The 23,747-nt window shown below is 37.1% G+C and overlaps 2 protein-coding genes across 2 annotated transcripts in view; both read left to right on the top strand.

Moving 5' to 3' along the window:
* LOC150096677 (disorganized muscle protein 1-like) overlaps nt 1-17,874 on the top strand; it is a 310,506-nt gene extending 292,632 nt beyond the window's left edge. Inside the window, exons 6-7 of the mRNA XM_090408680.1 lie at nt 15,875-16,059; nt 17,855-17,874. Coding sequence (XP_090264806.1) covers nt 15,875-16,059; nt 17,855-17,874 — 205 coding nt within the window. The remainder of the gene's footprint in view (nt 1-15,874; nt 16,060-17,854) is intronic.
* Nucleotides 17,875-21,685: 3,811 nt separating this feature from the next.
* LOC150096673 (twitchin-like) overlaps nt 21,686-23,747 on the top strand; it is a 2,440,784-nt gene continuing 2,438,722 nt past the window's right edge. Inside the window, exons 1-2 of the mRNA XM_090408679.1 lie at nt 21,686-21,786; nt 22,045-22,255. Of these exons, the coding sequence (XP_090264805.1) occupies nt 21,686-21,786; nt 22,045-22,255 (312 nt within the window). The remainder of the gene's footprint in view (nt 21,787-22,044; nt 22,256-23,747) is intronic.

Genomic DNA, 23,747 nt, shown 5'->3' with positions numbered 1-23,747 from the left:
GTAGGTCAGACCTCTAGAAGCTTTGAAACGAGAAAGAAAGAACACATAGGATATGTCAGAAATAACAGACAAGACATTTCAGGCCTTTCATGCCACTTTGCCTCTACTAACTATCACATTGAGTGGGATAAGAGCCTTATGCCATACATACTACCATTCAAGAACCTTTAAAGAAGAACCTAAACAAGAATCAAGGTCTAATTTTACCAGAAATTTGGAAAACATTTATCAGATCATTAAACATCAAAGAAATGAACTTTCATAACAATTACGTCATGAACCATAACGAATAAATCACGTTAACGAGACACGCACATTGTCACGCACAATACCAATTTTTTTGTATGAATTAGAACCATCAGTTATAACCTAGTCTGTGACCTTCATTTTAGCTTACTAGTTTGTATTCCCTGAGGATGCCAATAGAAAAAATTGGCGAAACATGTAGGAGGATAAAATAAAGCTACTTGACAACGATTATATGTAAAAAAAGTGTAATAGTCTTATGAATAATTGTCAAGAAAAATTTCAACATAATGAACAGGATCAACATCTTTTATTATTATTTTTTATCAGGAGTTCACATGTTTCAGTCTTCTTTATTGTTTTAGCAGAATCTTGTCTGCTTTAGCTACTTTTCCTTAGTAACATCCGTTATGTTCACGTGATTCTTATCATGTTCTTTTGCTATTTTGACTTCTTTCCTATTGATATGTATGTTGGTGGTACCTATCTTCATTCTGCTCTCGCTGAATTTGTTCTAGTAGATGACTTTTTCACTGTTCGCCCTGGTTCCTCTAACACACGCACGCACGCATGCGCACACACACACAAACAAACAAACAGCAGGAGTGAGCCTTGTTTATCTGGGCAGTGCCCCAGCTGGCATGGAATTTCATCGTGTTGTACTATCATTTTTGTTTCCGATTTAAACCAATGCAGAATGTAATATGGAAAGAGAGGCAAAGACTTATATGGAAACTGAGGTAAGTAAATTGGAAATGCATGGCATATTACAGAACTCTGATGTGAATACAGAACCTTGATGTGGGGAATAGCTGGTATACCAGCTCAAGTTTTATGAGAAGGTGATAGGGAACTGGAAGTGCCTTTGAGCACATTGTTTAATCCAAGTTCTGGGTTAGTCCCAAGGAGATGAAAAAGGGGAAAATAGTTCCACTGAGGATGCTCCAAGACTGATGTAACAAATTACAGACTGATCAGCATATCAGGAGTCATAGTGAAAGTACTGCAAAAGTTGGGCAAGAGCAAATACACTTTCTCATCAAAAATGTAGTTGATGTTTGCTGTTGGAAGTTTTTCCACTTAGTTATACTATAAATTAAAGGAGGCAAGCTAGTCCCAATCAGTGCCGGTCCCCAAGCCTGGATAAATGCGAGGGTTGATGTCAGGAAGGGCATCTGGTCGTAAAACTTCATTGCCAGCTCTAGCTATGATCAAATGAGTCAAAAAGAAAGTGATACAAGAGCTAGGGCATACCCCTTAGGCAATGCGTAGATACACTGCCTAAGGGGTATCTCATCAAGGGCAGATGCGGTTAAAGAAGCAAGCCAAGCAGGTGGAGAGAATGTTGTGAATGGGAACATTGAATGTTGGAAGCATGACTGGATGGAGAGGAGAGGTGGAAGACATGATGAGGAAGAGGAAGTTGGACATTTTATGTGTGCAGGAAGCAAGATGAAAAAGATGAAGGAACTGGGAGATGGGTATCAATTGTTCTACTCTGTAGTGAATAAAGAGGGAAGAAATAGTGTCATAATTGTGGTGTGTTGCAGAATGAAGGGCAAAGTACTTGAAGTGAGTAGGAGGAACAACAGGATCATACGAATGAAACTGGGTCTTGGAGAAGAGCAAGTGGTCATTTTATGTGTATACATCCTGCAAGTTGGCTATACAGGAGAGGAGAAAGATGAGTTCTGGAACGTGCTAGATGAAGAAATGAGGGAACTGGAAGAAAACAAGATCATGATTGTCGGAGGAGTCTTGATTGAACACATAGGAAGACAGAATAGGGATTGTGAAAGGGTGCATGGCGGCCATAGAGTAGGAATGATGAACCAGGAAGGAGAAGGATTGTGAACTTTGTAGTAGCGTTTGATCTGGCAATTGTGAACTCATTTTTCTGCAAGAGGAAAAGACATTTGATAGTATTTAGAAGTGGTAGCAACAGTTCACAGATTGACTACATTTTAACTAGAAGAAACATCTTAAGGAAGTGACAAATTGTAAGGTAATACCAACAGATCAAGTGGTGCAGCAACACTGGATGCTGTGTGCAGACTTTAAGGTTGAAGATAAGAACCTTTGGAAGCCATGGGATGAAGACAATTAAGTGGTTTCGCTTAAAAGAAGAGAGTTTGAGGAACCATTTTAGAGAGAGGATATTAGAGAAGATTTCACATGGTCTAGAAAGTACAAGATTGGTGGAGACATAATTCAAAAGCAATTCTGAGCTTTGCAATCAAGGTGCTTGGTGAAATATCTGGAAAGATTAGAGAGCAGAAGGAGGAGTTGGTGGTGGAATAATAATGTACAAGAAGGCAGTGATGGTTAAGAGGAAGGCAAAGCAGAAGTGGGACAAGTGAAGGGTGGAAGAGGACAGAGAGGAGTATAGAGAGAGAATGATCAATTGGAAACAAAGGAAGGACAGAGGAAGATTTATCGATTGGCAAAATGTAGAAATAAGGCATCAAAGGACATCGTACATGTAAGGCAGATCAAAGAATCTGGAGGAAGGGTATTAAGGAGGGGATGTGGATATAAGAAACAGATGGAGGATATACTTCGGGGAAGAGGGAATCGACCTGTTGTGGGACCTGCTAATAAAAGTTTGTCAACAGGAAAATATAAACGAGGAATGGAGGGAAAGTACTCTTGTCCCCATCTACAAGAGTAAAGGGGATGCACAAGACTGTAAGAATTACAGAGGAATAAAGTTGATGTCCCACACAGAAAATCCTTGAGAGGGTTCTTGATGGAAGACCGAGGAAGGAGGTGGAGATTGCAAAGGAGCAATTTGGCTTCATGCCTGGTCGATCGACTATAGCTGCTATCTTTGGGTTACGACAGATGATGGAAAAGTTTCGAGAGAAGCAACGGGAGATACATCTGGTATTTATTGATCTTGAGTAAGCTTATGATAGAGTGCCAAGGCAAGAATTCTGTGTGTAGGTGTCTGAGGGAGAAGAAGGTACCGGAGAAATATGTTAGGCTGGTGCAGGAGATGTACAGAAATGTGAGGACAAGAGTTCGAAGCTGTCTGGGAGAGACAGAAAGTTTTCCAGTGATGGTTGGCTTGCATCAAGGGTCAACATTAAGTCCATTCCTGTTTAATATTGTGATGATGGTGGTGACAGAGGCGGTGGGAGTAGGCATGATTTGGACTATGTTGTATGCAGATGACATCGTACTGTATGCAGAACCAAGAGAAGAAGTGGCAGCTAAACTGGAAAGTTGGAGGAAAGTACTGGAAGAGAGGGTATGAGACTGAGTAGAAGTAAGACAGAGTATATGTGTTGTAAAGTGGATGGCAGCCAGGAGACAGATCTGGAGCTGGAAGAAAATGTCATCAGGAAGGTCAGTGACTTTAGATACTTAGGTTCAACAATGAAAGAGGATGGTGAGGCTGAGAAGGAAGTGGGATGCAGGGTACAAGCAGGATGCAGGAACTGGAGAGAGAGAGAGATGGCTGGAGTACTATGCGATAAGAGGGTACCAATCAATCTAAAAGGCAAAATCTACAGGACAGTAGTGAGACCAGCTATAACATATGCTATGGAAACTGTGGCCCTGAGGAAAAATAACATCAGCAGGATGGAGGTAGTGGAGATGAGAATGCTTAGGTGGATGTGCGGTGTGACCAGAAAGGTTTGTCTGAGAAATTACTATGTAAGGGGAACGGTGAAATTTACTTACTTAGGTTGCAAAGATACAGGAGGAAAGGTTGGGTAGGTTTGTTTATGTGATGAGAAGGGAAGATGAATATGTGGGAAGAAAGGTCATGCAGATTGATGTGCAGGGGAGGAGCAAGCGCAAGCAGCCAAAGAAGAGATGGAGGGAGCTGGTCGAGGAGGACTTGAGGATGAAGAACTTGGATGTGGTTACAGCCCAAAACAGGAGGATGTGGAGGAGACTAACCAGAAAGAGCAACCCTACTTAAGTGGGACAAGCTGCACAAGAAGAAGTAGTATATTATAAATTAAAGATACCAAGAAATTATATCCTTGGTTTAATCCTTTATTCAAGTGTAAGCAAACAAAGTTTGTGCCTGAAATATAATCAGCACCATCGAAATTGGTATGGGTAGTGACCCTTAGTACAATCGAAACCGGTATGGATAGTGACCCTTCCCATAATGCATAACATTATACCTACCCATAAGGTTATGTGCTTTGCATTATGGGATAGTAAGGGAAGTGATGTGAAGCCATTAGCTTCTATGTACGAGTTGTCCCCGTCCTTATTATATTTCAGGTGCAAACTTTACTTACATTTGGATAAAGGATTAAACTAAGTATATAATTTCTTGGTATCTTTCATTTATAGTATAACCAACTGGTAAAGCTTCCAAAAACTATCTCTAATCCAGAGTATTTTAATAATAAGGTTTGACACCTTTTGGCTACTCATATGAAAATATGACTTTCAAAATTTATATACAGTCATCCCTTAACTTGCGCCTGTTCAAAGATATGTCCATGATCCCATAAGGGGATAAATAACATTTTCGGCTATACTTTCAAACAAGACACAAGCGAGAGTAAAGTAAAAAGGTTTCTATTTAGCAACAATGCATCATGCGCAGCGCATTCAGCAGCAACCTACCTTGGCAGTCGGCACGTGGCTTCAACAGTTCCTTTGTTGATTTTGTGTTTGAGAAATAGGTTATTTGTGTATTTATTGTTAAATATTTCACGATATTTTGTGCAACATGGCCCCTTACACGCCCATTCAAAAAACCTTGTGAAGAATCACAGAAAAAGAGGCGAGCAGTTGATCTTGAAATGAAGTTGCAAGTTCAACGATAGTGACTAAGTAATGATAAGGTCCTGTCGGTGATTGGAAAAGCTACTTGCATCATGCATAGAGGACCTGAACCTAAAGCACATACCTCTTAGCACTATGACCATAACCACTAAGGCACTAAGTCTCTTCAACATTTTGAAGGAGAAAGCTGGATCCGATTACGACTACGAATTCAATGCTTCTTCTGGTTGGTTCACGAGATTCAAGCAGTGTTTTGCGATGCATAATGTGAAAACGTATGGTGAATCTGCAAGTTCCGATGAGAAGGCTGCCAAGGAGTTTGTGGAGAAATTGGATAAATTATTATGGAGGAAAATTATTTGCCACAGCAAATATTTAATATGGATGAGATCTCTTTGTTTCGGAAAAAAATGCCCGAGTGGACAATTGTCCACAAAAAGCTAAAATCTATGCCTGGTTTCAAAGCTCTTAAAGACCGTGTTATGATTTTGTTAGGAGGTAACGTGGTTGGATGTAAACTGGAACCATTTGTTGTGTGGCACAGTGAGAATCCACGAGCCATCAAAAACATTAGGAAGCATACTCTTCCAGTTCATTATTGGAGCAATAAGAAGTCATGGATGACTCAAAAATGTTTGCGGATGCCTTAATCAATTGTTATCGAGTGAAATGGAAAGCTATTGTGTGAAAGAAAAGGTAGATTTAAAATTTTATTAATTCTAGATAATGCTCCAGGTCATCCATCTTATATCGGTAATCTTCATCAAGTTCAAGATTAGAGAGTTCTTGCGGTTTTTAAGACTTATTATTGATGGAGCCCTTTTCACGAGCCATTTCTGCTACTGAAAGAAACGACCAGACTCTCATGCAATTCTGGAAAGCATTCTATATTTATCATTCTATTAAAAATATTGCTGTGACTTGGGATGAAATGACCTCTCAATGTATGAGTGGCATATGGAAAAAGACATTCAAAAGGTTTGCACGATTTTGGAAGTTTTGAAAAAAATGAAGACCTTTGTAAATTAAGTGAAGAAATAGTGGGCCTAGCAAACAATCTGAATCTCACTGTGAATGATGATGACATAGTTCAACTCATAGAAAGTGCCCCTGGAGGGTTGACCAATAAAGAATTGGTCAAACTGGAAGAACGAGAAAAGGAAGAGGAAAAAGAGAAACAAGAAGAGGTAGTTAAAAATTTCACAGTGAAGGGTCGTGCAGAAATGTTCTCTGCAGTTAGCAATGTTCTCAGAATGGCTGAAGATATGGACCCCAATGTTGAACGATACTTATTAGTAGAAAAGTATATGATGCATTTGCCTTCTATAAACAAATTTATGATGAAAAGAAGAAGAGGAATAAGCATAGCACATTGGATATTTTCCTCAAAAAACAAAGGCTACACCAAAAGAGCCGCAGCCTGGTCCTTCACATAGGGAAGATAATTAAGATGTGATTGTGGAGGACGATTTGCTGATTATTCTCCTGTTTTATAATGGCAGTAATGCGCAGCATAGTTTTATAATAAGGTTTAAAAATTAAAATGAGAGTATATTTATTACTGTTATTTAGTCCCTAACCCCTATAACTCTGTTGATTGAATGTATCGACTTGCATCTGAACTGACTTACGTCCTACTGGATGGAACGGAACCCCGACGTAAGTCGAGGGATGACTGTACTGAAATATATACTGAAATTTATACACTGAAAAATAATACTGAAGTAGCTAATACTGAATACTGAAAATAATACTGAAATTTTTTCAAGCTACTTAAAGCCTCCAATAAAAAAAATGCCAGTGTCACACCACTAATAACTTTTCTTACTTAGGATACTTCTCTCCCCCCACACACACACCATGCACAACCTTTGCTGATTCCTGTCATGCAGGTAATTTCCTATTATACAGCTAATCTCCTATGCAATTCACCAATCTGTTATTTAACACTATCCTTTCTGTTTTATCATTATTAGTAGTAGTATTCAGGCTGTCATGGAGTCAAAAACTCATCTTGGGAGATCCTTTCTAGGAAACACAAAGTCTATCATACCACTCCTTGAACTCATTGACCGTTCTCGCTCTCACCACTCTATCAGCAATTCATTCCATGGTTCAACCACACTCCATGCAAAGAAAACACTCCTCACACTCTTCCTCACATCTTCCTTTTGTAACTTCCAGGGATGGTCCCTCGTCATCACTCCTTCCTGCTGTTCTACCAAGCGAACAAACTCTCCAATGTCAACCCTGTAACCACCTCTTATATACTGACTTTTTATGTGGGCAGTCTATCAAGAACATTCTCATGATGGTAAGCAGTACCACTTTCACGCCAGATCAAGTGTCATCTACAATTGGAGCATTTTAGCAGTCTACTTATTATTACAACAGGGTGACAAGGGAGATATACGTATGCAACAGCATATGTATATCTCCCTTGTCACCCTGTTGTAATATGTATATCTGTTGTAATATGTATATGTTGCATATGTATATCTCCCTTGTCATGCAACAGCATATGTATATCTCCCTTGTCACCCTGTTGTAATAATAAGTAGACTGCTAAAATGCTCCAATTGTAGACGACACTTGATCTGGCATGAAAGTGGTTATGGTTATGAAAGCTGTTGCATGACAAGGGAGATATACATATGCTGTTGCATACGTATATCTCCCTTGTCACCCTGTTGTAATAATACAGCACCACGGAGTAATCAATCTGTTAAAATTAGACTGCTTTAAAGTAGACTGCTAAAATTGGAGCATTTTAGCAGTCTACTTATTATTAAAGTAGACTGCTAAAATGCTCCAATTGTAGATGACACTTGATCTGGTGTGAAAGTGGTACTGCTTACCATCATGAGAATGTTCTTGAAAGGAATAGATACGATGATCCTGGGGTCATGGTGTGGGGAGGCATTATGCTTAATGGATGCACCAAGCTAAAATGCTGGAAAAAGGGACTATGATTGGTGAAGAATGTGGCAACGAAGTTCTTCAGCACATGATTTGTGAACGATCTGGCAACAAAGTTCTTCAATGTCATGATTGATTACTCCGTGGTGTTGTAGACAAAGAATTCATTTTTATCGATGGCAGTGCCACCCACCCTATAAAACAGGTTTGGGATGCAAGAGGGAGACATATTGCTGCTTAAAATTCCTCTCCAGAAAGCAAACAAGGTTAACAAGCAAACTGGTCTCCTCCTCCTCCTTGCTCTGAAGGAGGAGGAGGAGACCAGTTTACCTCAGCAACTCCTGAATCATTTTCTTTCCTTCATGTTTACACAGTGATCAGAATTCATAAAAATTATGGAAACAACTACCTGTTAGAGTAAAACTTCAGTAAAACTTTGGTTTATATTAAACTGAAGTTTTACTGTAACATGGTAGTTGTTTCAATAATTTTTGTGATGAACTCTGAATCACTTGGTGCTTAGCATGGTATGATGTGAGAACTGCATCGCAATTTGGAGTGAATATATTTCATACTGAAATGTCTCTCCACATGGTTTTCTCTAAGCACTGTACATTAATTCCTTAACCGTGTCCTTAGGGATTTTGTAACTTTTGCCAAAAACATATTACAATTTAATTTGTGCAAAATTAATAACACATTTTTTGTGTAATATAATTTATTTGTATGCTGGCAATAAATTTATGTTCACATTTGGCTGTACTCAAGAAAATTTTTTCATATACAGGTAAAAATGTATTTCACAGCAATTTATGCTGTGAATAATAATAAGTAGACTGCTAAAATGCTCCAATTGTAGATGACACTTGATCTGGTGTGAAAGTGGTACTGCTTACCATCATGAGAATGTTCTTGAAAGGAATAGATACGATGATCCTGGGGTCATGGTGTGGGGAGGCATTATCCTTAATGGATGCACCAAGCTACAAGTGCTGTAAAATGTCATATAGACATCTATTTATATGTTCACTGGGCATCAACAGATGCCATATGGTCACTGATTCTCGGTGCTCTGCCACACCAGTCCTTGCCATGTAGTCTTGTTGTTTGCTTTTCTGGAGGCCTCAACTCTCTGAAGATCAGTCACACACACCATCCATCCATCTCATTGATGGTCTACCCCTTCCTCTTTTTCCAGGAACTTTACCTTCTATTACTGTTCTGAGAAGACCCCTTCCATCCTTTCAATCTGTCCAAAATATACTGCTCAAAACAAATAGGGGATATTTTGATTTTCTTGTAAATTATAAAGTTATAAAAATAATTTACAAATGTAACACATTTATTTAAAAATATTCTTAATATACAACAGTGAAGAACATGTAACTGTGTACAAAATCATGTTGAGACTTGTCGAAATGTGTCTTAGCCGTATTAGCATGTGAGAGGTATAAAAGCGTGGCTTGTTGTGCTCACTTCCACAGTGAATAATTATCACTCCAATTGTATACATGTGTCATCTACCACCCATTATTTTGTTAAAAATGTCAGAGCCACATGATATCCTGGATTCCATGGCTTGGAGAGCCATTAGTCGATTAGAAGCTGGACAAATGCAGCAAGTTGTCGCTCAAGCGTGTCGTGTATCTCAAAGCGTAATTTCATGACTTTGAAATCGCTTTCTGGAGATGGGAAATGTTTGCCAAAGACAAGCTCAAGGTCTCCCATTCTCAACAACTCCAACAGACGATCAGTATTTGTCATTACTTGCCAGAAGAAATCGAACATTTAACGCAACACAACTTCGAAGCGAACTTGCTGCAGCAACATGGAGGCTGGTATCGACACAAACAGTATCAAATTGTCTTCATGCCATAGATTTATATGCTTGAAGACCAATGGTTTGCATTCCACTTATTGCAAATCACAAAAGAGCCAGAAGAATTTGGGCACAGGAACACCACAATTGGACAAATGAGGATTGGACTTGTGTACTTTTTATGGATGAGTCCAGGTACAGTCTGCAACCAGATAACCAATGTATCTTGATATGGAGTGAAAGTTGAACAAGAAATAATCCACAGTTTGTTCATGAAAGACCCCAACATCAAGGTGGGAGTTTGATTGTATGAGCTGGAATAAGTATAGGTGGCCATACTGATCTCTATTTTATCAGAAATGGTTCCTTAACAGCCCAAAGGTATCGCGACGAGATTTTTGAATCTATAGTTTGTCCATATGTTGCTGCAATTGGCCAAGAATTCATTTTTATGGATGACAATGCTCGTCCACACCGTGCAAATTTGGTACAAGAGTGGTTTGAGGAAGAAGGCATTGAACAAATGGACTGACCTGCCTTTCACCAGTTTGTAATCCAATCGAACATGCCCGGGATACTTTAGGTAGGCTCATTTCTGTTCGATTGGTGCCACCAAGATCGCTTCAAGAATCTTGGTGGCACCAGTCATCTTATCCATTCCATGCAATCAAGATGTATACTACTGTTTTGGCTGTTAAAGGAGACCATACACTCTGTTAAAAATTAACAAAAGTGTTTTTGGCTATTCTTGTTGTTGTTCTTGTTAAAATTATTTCATGCTAAAATGTATAATTTGTTAAATTTGTAATAAAAATCGATTATTTAAACAATATCTCATCAATTATATCCTATCTATCCATAAGTAAGAAATATTTATTATTAATGTAAAGTACCCAATACTTATAATTATTTGCAGAAATTTATAATTATTCGACAAAAACTAAATTAACCACTAATTGTTTTGAACAGCGTATTTTAAAGTTCTTCTGTCAATATCATTAAGGAGCCTTAAAGTTCTACTGATCTTTTCTAATACCCATTCATTTGTATGCCTTTCAATATACGATATCCTCAACAGCCTTCTATAACACCACATCTTAAAAGTAGATATCCGTTTCTTATCTGACTTCTTTAAGTTCCAAGTCTCACATCCATAAGTCACTGTTGGAAAAAACAACTGCATCCAAAATCCTCAACTTTATTCCCATGGAGATAGATCCATCCTTCCAGATTTTAGACAGGTCTCTGACTGTTGTTTTAGCCATTGCTAACCTTCTCCTGACATCTTCTGAACAGCAATTCTTCACAATAATAATGGATCCCAGGTATTCAAATGGGGTGCTTAAGGGTCAAAGCTGTATAACTGAGAGGAGACCTCCACATAGCCTTTAAAGGAATGTGGAGAACCAACCAGGGCTTTTGACCTAATATCCAATCCTCACCTTCTCGTGGTGTACCCTGTTGGGTATCTACCTGGATACTGAATGAACGAGGATGGGCTGGCAATTTGGGATTTAGCCAAACAAATTATATTCTTATTGGCTTTAACCAATATAGAAAATGATGGTACAACATGACAAAATTTCATGCCGGCTGGGGTGTTGCCCGGTTAAACAAGGCCCCCCGTTGTTTTCGCCAGGGAACCAAAGCGAACAGCAAAAAGTCAGCTACTGGAACAAATATGAAAGCACACCCCAACTAAACATCACCAGAGTTAAAGATCAGTACTGTCAACTTAAGAAGCCTGAATGGCAAAGAAATGGAGCTAGCTGAGGAATTAGATAAGTACCAGATCGACATAATAGGGGTGACTGAAACAAAAAAGACAAAAACTGGTGAGATCTTTCTGAGCAATAAATACAAAATGTTATATTTAGGAAATGACAATCAAGGAAAAGAAGGAGTAGCCATAGTATTTAACACAAAATATGAGGCTAATCTTCTTGAATGGCACACAGTCTCAAGTAGAGTGATGTGGGCAAATATCACAATGGGGGAATTGGACAATGAGACTTATTTGTGCCTATGGTCCCACAGAAGGTTCTACTAAGGTAGAAGTGGAGGAATTTTTTGACGCTTTAGAAAAAGCAACTGACACAATGAAAAAGGAAAACTTGGTCCTTGTCGGGGATCTAAATAGCAGAGTAGGAAATGATTGTCAGACATACAAAAATGTTTTGGGAAAATTTGGAGAAAAGAGCAAAGCTAATAAGAATGGCAAATACCTATTGGATTTCTGCTCAGGACATGGACTGGTTATTATAACACCATGTTCCAACATAAAAATGTGCACATATTCACATGGAGAGAAGAGGCAAGGAATAAGAAAAGCCTCATTGACTATGTTATTGTTGATAGTGATGTTTTCTCCCTGGTGCAGGACACCAGAGTGTACAGAGAATTTGAAATTGGAAGCGATCACGATTTAGTCTTCAATGAAATTCAATTTCATATTGAAAAGAATAACATGTAAGAAAGTTTAAAAGCGAATAAAAGTTGAGCAGCTCTCAGATATGAACTGTCGACTAAAAAAATTGCAGAGTCTGGTGGACAGGAGGAAGAGAGGAGATATGATAGAGACCCACAAGTTGGTAAGGGGTTGTTATAGGATCAATGGTGGAGAAGTTCTACAGAGAATAGTGGGAGATGAGGGTAGAACCAGAGGTCATCCCTGGAAACTGTATAAAGAGGGTATGAGTAGATGAGTGAGAGGCAGGTTTTTTTCATGCAGAGTTGTGAATGATTGGAATGCCTTGCCTGAGAGTGTGGTGTCTGCAAGGAGTTTGAGTGTGTTTAAGACATGGTATGATGAGATGTGTGTGTGATAAAAGGACATCCCAGATGAGTCTTTGACTACATGAGGTCTTGGGGTAATAATAATAATTATAATAAATACACAAAGATTATTGAAGAAAAAATGAAAGAGTTTGAGAATAGGATCCAAACCTTGGAGATTCAGTGGCAAGCCTTGAAGAAAACCCTGATTGATTCAGCCAGAGAGGCATGTGGTGAGGTTGTCTGCAAGGATAGAAAAATCAGAACTCCATGTTGGACACAAGAAGTTAAAGAGGCAGTGAAGGAAAAGAAGAAAGCATATCAAAAGTTCCAGTCAAATAAGTCAGCTTTTGCTCTTAGAGAATACAGAGACAAGTGTAAGAAAGTGAAACACTGTGTAAAACTAGCTAAACAAAAGTCATGGGAGGACTTTGGCAAGAACATAGAAAATAAATATCAAGAAGGTAGTAAGATATTCTAGAGGTTATTGAAGAAGCTTAGAAATGGAGGAAAGAGTGCTGTAAAGTAGTTAGAGATGATGAAGGTGACATGAAAACAGGAGAAAAAGATATCCTTGAAGTATGGAGTAATTACTTCATACTATATCTATTACAACAGTTAACCAATTTAGTCAGGGAATCTTGCAGACTTGTAGTGGATTTATTTATTATTATTATTATTATTATTATTTTTACCACCCCAAGACCTCATGGAGTCAAAGACTCATCTGGGAGGTCCTTTTATCACACACACAGCTCATCATACCGTGTTTTAAACACATTCAACTCTTTGCAGACACCACACCACATTCTCAGGCAAGGCATTCCAATCATTCACAACTCTGCACGAACAAAACCTGCCTCTCACTCCCCTACTTACACCCTCTTTATACAGCTTGCAAGGATGACCCCTGGTTCTCCCCTGATCTCCCACTATTCTCTGTAAAACTTCTCCAGCATTGATCTTAGAACAACCCCTTACTAACTTTTAGGTCTCTCTCATATCTCCCGTCTTCCTCCTGTACGCCAGACTGTGCAAGTTACATTTTCTCAATCTTTTCTCATACTCGACGTTCCAGAGGTCAGAAACTACCTTAGTCAGTCTCCTTTGGATCCTTTCCAACATCTCTTCATCCTTCTGAAAACCCAGTGACCAAATCTGGGCACAGTAGTCCATGTGTGGCCTAATCAAAGTCTTATACAACGGAACAAGAATCTCCCTACTTCTACACGTCAGTGTCCTCCACATCATTCCCAGAAGCCTTTGTGTTGTCTTCACAGTTTTGGCGATGTTTCCCCTAAATTTTAGATCCTTATCCACTATCACCCCCAGATCTCTTATTTCCTCTATCTCCAATAATATATTCTCACCAAGCATAAATTCTGCATCCCATCTTTGTTTTCCAAATTTTAAAACCTTACATTTTGCAACATTGAACTCACATCCCCAATCACTCAATCTATTCATATCTTCCAGTAAGGTCACAACATCTTCACTACACTTCATGGTTGGTCCCAACTTAGCATGATCTGCAAACAACTGAATATCTCCATCCAAATCTTCACCTATATCATTAATATACAAGTTAAACAGTAATGGACCTAAAACTGACCCCTGAGGAACTCTACTAGTGACTTTACTTTTCCTGGATATCGCTTCCCCATTCACAACTTGTTGATACCTATCAGATAGCCAGTCTCCAATGCACCAATCTAATATCTAACCCCATCCGCTCTAGTTTGACTTTCAACCTATCATGAGGTACTCTATCAAAAGCCTTTGCGAAATCCAAGTATATTACTGTGTATCCTTTTCTTCTGTCCAAGGAAGCAGTCACTTTATTGTAATAAGTAAGTAGATTACTGAAACATGACCTCCCTTTAGCAAATCCATGCTGTCCATCAAAGATAATACCATTGTTGTCAACCCAACTCTGGATCCTAGTTCTCACAAGCTTTATTTATTTATTATTATTATTATTTATAAGTAGAACATCGTCCACATAAAGCAAAGAGTTTACCTTAACATCTCCAATTTTGATATCATGTTTAATATCACTTTCCTTCATAATGTGATCCATATAGATAATGTACATCCTTGCCTCATACCAGATTTAACATTAAACCATCTTCCTGTACTTCAATTCTAACTGCTGACTTATAACTCAAATAAAGAGTCTGAATTCTTTATTATTATTATTATTACATAACACCACCTCCAGGGAGTCCAAAGACTCATCGAGGCAGGGCACCTACTCTACAACTCTCTGTCTCCACCACTCAACTAGCTCCAACTACCTTCATCATCTTCATCAATGCCATCCATCACCACTATTTTCACACACAATCTCAAAAATCATGCTCATAGCAGGATTTGAATCCGCAGCCTTTTGGGTGGAAAGTGGATACGCTATGCACTCGACCAACCAGTCTGGCATTATATTTTTCTATGATCTGTCTAAGGCATCTGTCTAAAGGATCTGATCTTGCTCTTACTTTTCCTAAAACCTGCTTATTCCCCAGGCATCTCTGCCTCAACTTTAGGCTCAGTCCTATTTAGCATGATCTTCAATAAAGTTTTGCTTGCATGAGATATTTTAACTAATAGTTCTATAGTTCTTGCATGCCTTCATATCACCTTTCTTAGGTACGAAAACCGACTTCTTCAAGTCTCTAGGCCAAGATCCTGCCTCCCATATCCTTGTAATCAATCTATGAAACACTCTTATCCCTCCATCCTCTGTGGGCTTAATTAATTCTGCTGGGATTTCATCTGCACCTGGGGGTCTTATTGCTGTTAAGCTGCTTAACTGCTCTTTCGACTTCATGCATAAGTGGAGGAGGTTCCAAATCAAAATTTTCCTGCTGAGAGAGTTCTACATTTTCTTTATACACTCTGCTGTACAGTTCTCACAATATTCTTTCATTCTGTTTTTGATTTCTAATTCTTCTCTTACTAATGCTCCATTCCTGTCTTTGTTGACATTCAATTTGGGCTTAAACGTGTGCTTTAATTCACGAACTAAATAAAGAAAGACATCTTTCACTGCAGAAGTTTAACAGTGAGCACAAACAAGTGGTTATAATAATTCATTTATCTATTTGGGAATTCTGCTTGGGAGGAGGATTAATTTGACACTTTTATAGTAGTTTGAGTATGTATGTTTTCTTTACACTCATTGATACCTTACTTTACTTTATCAGGATGTGATTAGGTGTTTCTCCAAATTTTTATGCACTGCAGATAATGATTATTATTATTGATTTATTTTTGTCTTTTTGGATGCATTATATGATTGTGTATACATCCTGTTAAGTTTTCTAAACAATTATAATTTTTGAATGACTATAATAGGTATCATAATGGAAAGCCAGTTAAAGATGGTGGAAGGTTTAAATATGGTCTTAAAGCAGATAAAGGAAACTATTTGGCCTCCTTAGAAATTCTACAGGTAGCCTCTGAAGATGGCGGTGAATATAAAGTTGTAGCTAAAAATAAAGTTGGTGATAGCTTTGCTACTATTAATCTTAACTTTGAAGGTAAATGTTTATTTATATTATAATTTATTTATTTGCATTTATCATTATTAATTATTATAACAGCATCTTCCTGGACCTGTAAGACTTATTACAGAAGGCCCACATTAACCATTACTCACACAAAACTTATCATACCTCTTGTTCATTTCATTTGCTAATGCTGCACTTACTTGTTTTCTGGAAACCTCCAAGAGTTATGTAGCCTCCCATCAATATATCCCAAACTTCAAGACTTTACATTTTGCTGCATTAAACTGATATCCTCATGCATTTACCCATCTGTCCATCTAGTTTATTCAAATCCTCTTGAAGGGCTGCCACATCTGCACTATTACTAATAACCCTTCTCAGCTTCACATCATCTGTAAACAACTGAATATCCCCCTGCAATCTACTGACAATGTCATTTATATAAAGGTTAAACAATACAGGTCCCAGTACTGAGCCCTCCAAGACTCCACTTGTAACTTTCTGTCTCCTTGATATTGCCCCACCATACACAGCTCTCTGATATCTTTGAGACAGCCAATCCTCAATCCAGTTGACTAACCCAACATCTAAACCCATGTGCCACAATTTAAATGTCAGCTTATCATGTGGCACCCTGTCAAATGCCTTTTCAAAATCTAAAAAAAATAGCAGAATATGCCTTTCCCCCCATGAACTGCTCTTGTCACATTATTATAAAAGGCAATCATATTACTAAAGCAAGAGCGGCCCTTAACAAATCCATGTTTGACTCTCACAGATAACATTACCCCCATCTGCCGAACTCTGTATATGGTCCCTCACTAATTTCTCCAAGATCTTTGAAACTGCTGATGAAACACAAACTGGTCTATAATTTGACACTTCCAGTCTGCTACTGCCCTTATGCAATGACACTATCTAATCTTCCTTCCATTCCTTGAGTACCTATCCCATAGCAAGACTTTCATTGAAAAGCCAGGTCAACGGAGCTGTCAGTTCTTTAGCACATTCTCTCAAAACCCGTGGCGAAATTCCATCCAGTCCCACAGCTTTACTGACATCCAGAGTCCTCAGTATTTGGAACACACTCTCCTCTTGCACTTCTTTTATTTATGACGTTTAAATGAAAGTCATAAATAAAAAATCACTTATTTCTGTTCTCTTGTTCTCAACAACTTCAGATAAGAAAATATAGTATGTTCTCATATTGTTAAAACAATCTCAGACTTTACTTCGAAGATTCCACAAATGTTGCTTTGCTCAGCCCTAGTACTGGTGTACCATTCCACTCGTTTCTGCCCTTGATATTGTCATTGTAAATTACCTTTGCTTATTGTTTATATATCTTAAAATCTGCATAAATATAAAAATTGGTAAGGAAACGACAAAACACAGTTTATAATATAAAAAAATTAAAAACAGATTGGTATCTTAATCAGGATATTTGCAATGATTGTACATTTTGACATTTGTAATTTTTTAAAAATTTTTATTTTAGAAAGATATTTTAATAAATATTCTTCATTTATTGCATGAATCGATTTAAATATACAAATAAATATGTAAAATCAATTAAGAAAATATTGTAACCATAACTATTAATAATATCAATTTAACATTGTAACTTATCTTTCTATAGTATGTAGCATTTACAAGTGATTCATTTTAAATTTAATAACTCTTATTGTCATTTTCCATTTCATGATGTACGTGAAATTTATCTTAATCATTGCTAATAGGAATAATAACACTTCATATTTTTTAGATGTGTAAATTACTGTTTGTTAATTTTTTCTCAATACTATTATTTATTTTTCTCTTTTAGCTGATGCAGCAAAAAAGTAAGTCATACTCTTTAAACTATTTTTATTTATTTTGCCATTTTGCATGAATTGAGAGGCTTATATTTCCCCTTGTAGTATCTTTAACTAACAGTATAACCAAGTGGAAAACTACCAAGGATAAAATTGTTTTATTTCATAAAAAATTGCTGGGGGGTGGGATATAACTGAGGCCTTAAATTATAGACAATCTGCATGGGTGCAATGAAGAGAGGACAAGATAGTTCCATTACATAAAGAATGCCCAAGTCAGAAGTAGCAAATTACATACCAATTAGTATCTCAGTAGTGGTGGTTAAGGTATTTGAAAAGTTGAAGGGTAGAATTCAGTAATGGACAGAGAGGATTGAGATACTTTATGGTGGGCAGCATGACTTTGTGAAAGATGTGTCCTGCCTAATAATTTACTCCTGTTAGAGGGATTGCTGAGATAAATTAAGGAAAATGACTATGCAGTGATACTTCTGGACTTTGTAAACATATTTAATAGTGGGATGTATAGAGTGGAGTAGAGTTGATATATCAGTACCTTGATTCAGTGCTCTGTACCAGAGCCACTTTTTTTTTTTTTTTAATTTCTATATATCATTGATATAGAGAATGATTTTACAGTGATGCTTCAGTGTTTTCTGACGATGCAAAGTGAGGGCAATAATTAATTAGGGTGATGTAGAGACCCTGCAGAATGATTTTAAGAAATTTGCAGTGTGGGACAAGGATAATGACTATCAGTTTAATGTGACAAAATATCAAGTTAGGATGAAATGATTATATACTGTGTATTACATTGTTGGTATGGATTGCAAAAACTGATGAGGCTAAGGATTTTGAGAAATCAGCTTAATGCACTATCATCATGAATGTAATGATGGTGGGCAGAAAGTTGAAGTTAAGGAGCATATTGCAAAAGCTAGCAGAATTGTTCAGAAGATTACTTGGATATTGAACAACACAAATATAGATAGGGAGCTATTATTCATCTTTATAAGGGTGTGAACACCTGCATCTTGACACTACTGTGATTTCTTGGAGATAAGATGGTGTTAGTGATTATATAGAGACAAGTGTCAATGATGGTAATTTGTCTTTGGTATGCTCCCTGTAATTATTGATTAAAGGTGTGTAGGTTGAAAAGTTTAGCAGATAGGTGGAAAAGAGGAGGAAATGATGAAAACTTTTAGTTACTAAAGGGATTCTGTAAGATTGATACAAAAGAAAGTTTTCAATACATGATAAGTAGGGAGAGAAGAGATCACTCCTGGATGTTGTATAAGAGCGTGATCAGTAAAGGTGTAAGGACTAGATTTTTTGTTTGGAGAGTGATGAATGACTGCAATGGATTGACAGAGGTAGTTATGAGTATTCTTACAGCAAATGAATTTAAGGTGAGATATGATAGATATTGTGTGAATAATGATTACTGTGGACCTCTTGAAACAATCTTTTGACTCAGTGGAGATGTCAATGATGATGATACTACTAATAATAATATCTTGGGCATGAGTAGTGATGTGGCTTAAAGTGAATCAATTTATGTGGAATCATAATTCCTGATTACAAGAGACTTAGAAATCAGCTTAAGGCACTATCATCATGAATGACTGAATCATGAATTCATCATCAAGTTCATCTGAATTCTCTTTATCATAATTACTGAAAATTATGAGAGCTAAATATACTTCATCTTTCTCACTATCTTCAGTAGTTATGATAAAAAAATTCAGGTGAACTTGATGATTAGGGACATCATAAAGGAATTGTAGGTGAAAAAGTAATTATCAAATTATTAATAAAGGGAGAAAGAAATTGTATGATGAATATAATACTCAAGCTAGACAAGTGACCAATATTTTAAGGAAGGAGAAATTAGAATATGAGAGGAGATTAGTAGTCTAACCAAGGAATATGTTTAAGTGTTTTCATTGTATTTATTTATTTTTTATATTTATCAACCTCATACATGGGAAGCCTCAAGACATATATGTTTTGATGCAGTGCAGTGTGCATGTGGGTGAGAAAAAAAAACGTTATTTGTTAACCTGTTTCTTGAGGTTTGTATTCATTGAAAATATGATATGGGCAAGACTCTTAAGGAGAGAATTTGTTAGCTGCAGACACCAGCAGATAGGAGAGAGGGCTGATATGATAGAGACCTATAATCTCCTGGAAGGATCATTATACAGGATACTCGTAGATGGATCTATGCATCTATGGAAGTTGAGAATTGAATGCATTCAAGAAAGGGGGGGATTAGAACTAGATTTTTCTCTCATAGAGTAGTGTGTGACTGAAATGGATTGACTTTGGAGATTGTGAGTGCAAATATTATTATTATTATTCAGGCCTCCATGGAATTAAAAGACTCATCGTGGGAGGTCATGAATTCAAGATAATGTATGACATGTGGCCTCCTTGATTAGTTCTTTAGCACCCTTGGAGGTCTTATGGGATTAATAATAAGTACAACAAGATAGAACTTTGCTGCCCAGCTGCTACCAGTTTGCTGTCCACCAAGGTAGCAAACTGGTGTATATTTAAACATTTAAATATACACCATAAAACAATTAAAAATTTTTCTCATCTGAAAATGTTAAAGTTTGATAACTTTACTATCTGCTATTATAGCTTTTATTATTTTTTTTATGATTAATTGCATATCTTCACTTTCAAACAAATGTAAGCTATCATAAACTATCATAGCAATTGAAACAGAAGAGAACAAATGGTACATATAGCAATTATAATAATAATAATAATAATAATAATTATTATTATTATTTTAGACCTCCAAGGAGTCAAGGACTCATCGAGGGAGGCTATAAATCACCCAAACCAGCTATCATACCTTCCTTTAAATTCATTCACACTAGATGCACTCACTACCCCTAAGGGCGAATTACTCTACTCACTCACTGCTCTCTGGGAGAAAAACCTAGCTCTTACCCCTTTCTTGACTGCAAATAAATTAAAATTCCATGGATGCCCCCCCTGTGTTCTCTCCCCACCTTCATATAATCTTCATATAATGAAATATAGACTTCATATGGACTTCATGTAATGAAAAGTTATATGATATCATCAGTTGATATCTTATAACACCCATTCAAAAGTTTATAGACCTCTATCATATCAACTCCTCTTTCTCCTGTTAACAAGAGTGTGAAATCCACATACTTGCAATCTGTTTTCATAATCTGAATCCATAATCCAGATATAATAACTCTTGCTTGCACCATTTCCACAGCTTCTTTATCCCCTTGGAACCCAGGAGGCCAAATCTGCGCACAATAATCCAGGTGTGATCTTATCAAAGCCATATAAAGAAGCAAAATGATTTCCTTATCCTTACATGTCAAGGTTCACTTCAACATCACAATTATCCTCCGAGTTGTATTTGCAACTTTTGAACTTCAAATTCCTATCCACCAATACACCAAGATCCCTTGTCTCCTCAGCTTCTTGTAGCATAATCCCGGTAATATAATATGCTGCTGGAACTCGAATTACAAAGTGCATAACTTTGCACTTACTAACATTAAATTGACAGCCATTTTGTTTGCCCAAATTTCCAGTCTATACAAATCATTTTGCCTTTTGGGTTCAGATTATACTTGAAAAACCAATTTTTCTTCCCAGTAATAAAGATATTTAGGAAATAAATTTCCAACTGTTTGAACTATCAACTATTTAAACAAAATATATGTAAATATCTTTTCATCCGAGGCTGTTTTTTTTTCCATATCATAAAAGAGTGGAGAATAAACTTTATATATATATATATATAAAGGTAAATTATTTACATTTACCTTTCTAGAATGCTCATTGTTAGTTGGTGGCCACTTGCTAGTAAATTCTTAAACCATCAGAATGATTATGCTATGGACGAAGCCTTATCCATATCAGTTGATAATATTTCGTTTGTTTCAGTGAGACTTTTCACTGCTTTACACAATGACACATAATGAACATCCATGCAAAATAACTTATTACCAGAGATTGCCACATAATGCTTCTGTGTTTCTCTAATAGTGTTCCCTTTCAGAGATTCATATTAGATATTTTTTATTTTAACTTAACTTCATTCTCATTACTTTTTTTGTTATACTGTGTATATTATACATAAATAATACTTTTTAAAAATAATTTCTTGTATCTTATTATTATTATTCTGTAGAGTTCCTGGGGGCAAAGCACCTAAATTTCCTAAGAAACCTGGGATCAGACAAGAAGAAGATTCTCTTTTTTTGGAAGTTTTGCTTGAAGCTAATCCCTTTCCAAAAATAATTTGGTTCCTTGGCTCAAAAGAAGTAAAAGAAGGACCACGGCATAAAATACGAAAAAAAGATTCAGGAAAAGACACATATCTTTTATCACTAGAAATTGTGGTATGACATTTGTTCCTTGTTATTTTCATCCATTAAAATTCTTCAGTTTATAGAATTGATATTTTACAGTGTAATCTTCATTCATATCACCTGCATAAAGGTAATGAGAACATCAAAAGTTAATGCAAAGATTATGTTATACTTGATGAACAATTTATCTAATTTTTCCATATAATATGAGGAATTCATTTTATTATATGCACACTATAAAGATAATTAGTCGAAATGTAACATCGCTTGCAACAGATCAAAAAACTTTTATTTTTATTATTATTATTATTATTAGCTACTCCAAAGAGTCCTTAGACTCATCGAGGGAAGCCATAAACATCACATCAAGAACCATTCAGCATTTGCACAGTATCTACCATACTTCGCCTTGAACTCATTCACAGTCATGGCACCCACAGCAGACTCTGGAAGCTTATTCCTCTCATTCACCACTCTCCAAGCAAGAAACCCAGTTCCAACACCCCTGCCAAACCACACTCCTGCTCAGTTTTCATGGATGGTCCCTAGTTCTCCCACCACCACACCTGTTCTGAAAAATTTCCTCTGAATCAATCCTGTGAAACTTCCTCAGTAATTCAAATGTCTGAATCATATCACCCCTTTTCTGTCTATCAACCAGTTTCTGTAACCCACAAATCTTCAACCTGTTCTCGTAAGGCTCATTCCATAGACCAGTTACCATCTTGATCATCTACCTATGGATCCTCTCTAACTCCTTCCCATTACCAAGAAACCCTGGTGCCGAGATCTGTGCACAGTGGTCAAGATGGGAATCTTATCAAGGCTCGATGAAGAGGAACAATAACCTGCTTGTCAAAGTATTCTTCAGTAACCAAGTGATCTAATGAGCTGCTTTAGCCAATTTGGCTATGCACCCCCTAAACTTTAACTCCCTTATGTATATAATTTCCATAAAACCTATTGACTCATTGCAGAGATCTAGTCAAACTGTACATAATGAAGTAGAGGAGATGAGAGATCTAGGAGTGATGGTGGACAAGACCTGAAGTTCAGCGGCCACATTGCACAAGTTGTGGAGACATCACATCAGATAATGGTAATGATGCAGAGGACCCTGACATGCAGAAATAGAGAGGTTACGATGCCATTGTATAAGGCCTCATATATACTATTGTGCATAGATTTGGTTGTCAGATTTTCATGGTGATGAGGATATGTTGGAAAGATTCACAAAGGTGGTCAGTGGTCTTTGGAATTTGGAGTATGAGGACAGATTGAGAGAATGTGAGTTGCAAAGCCTTGTGAATAGGAGGAAGAGGAGGGGGGTTATGATTGAGACATATAAACTAGTCAAGGGTTGTTATCAGGTTGACATGGAAGAGATTTTTCATAGAATGGGAGAGAGGGGGGTAGAACAAGAGGCCATCACTAGAAATTGTATAAGGAGGAAGTAAGGAGAAGGTTCTTTGCATGGCGAGTGGTTGGTGAGTGGAAAGCATTGCCCGAGTGTGTTGTGAAT

This window comes from Typopeltis vanoorti, chromosome 18 (genome assembly GCF_054136105.1).
Source record: "Typopeltis vanoorti isolate ZY-2024b chromosome 18, IOZ_Tvanoo_1.0, whole genome shotgun sequence".
NCBI lineage: Eukaryota > Metazoa > Arthropoda > Arachnida > Uropygi > Thelyphonidae > Typopeltis > Typopeltis vanoorti.
This window is presented reverse-complemented; position numbering and strand designations above follow the sequence as displayed.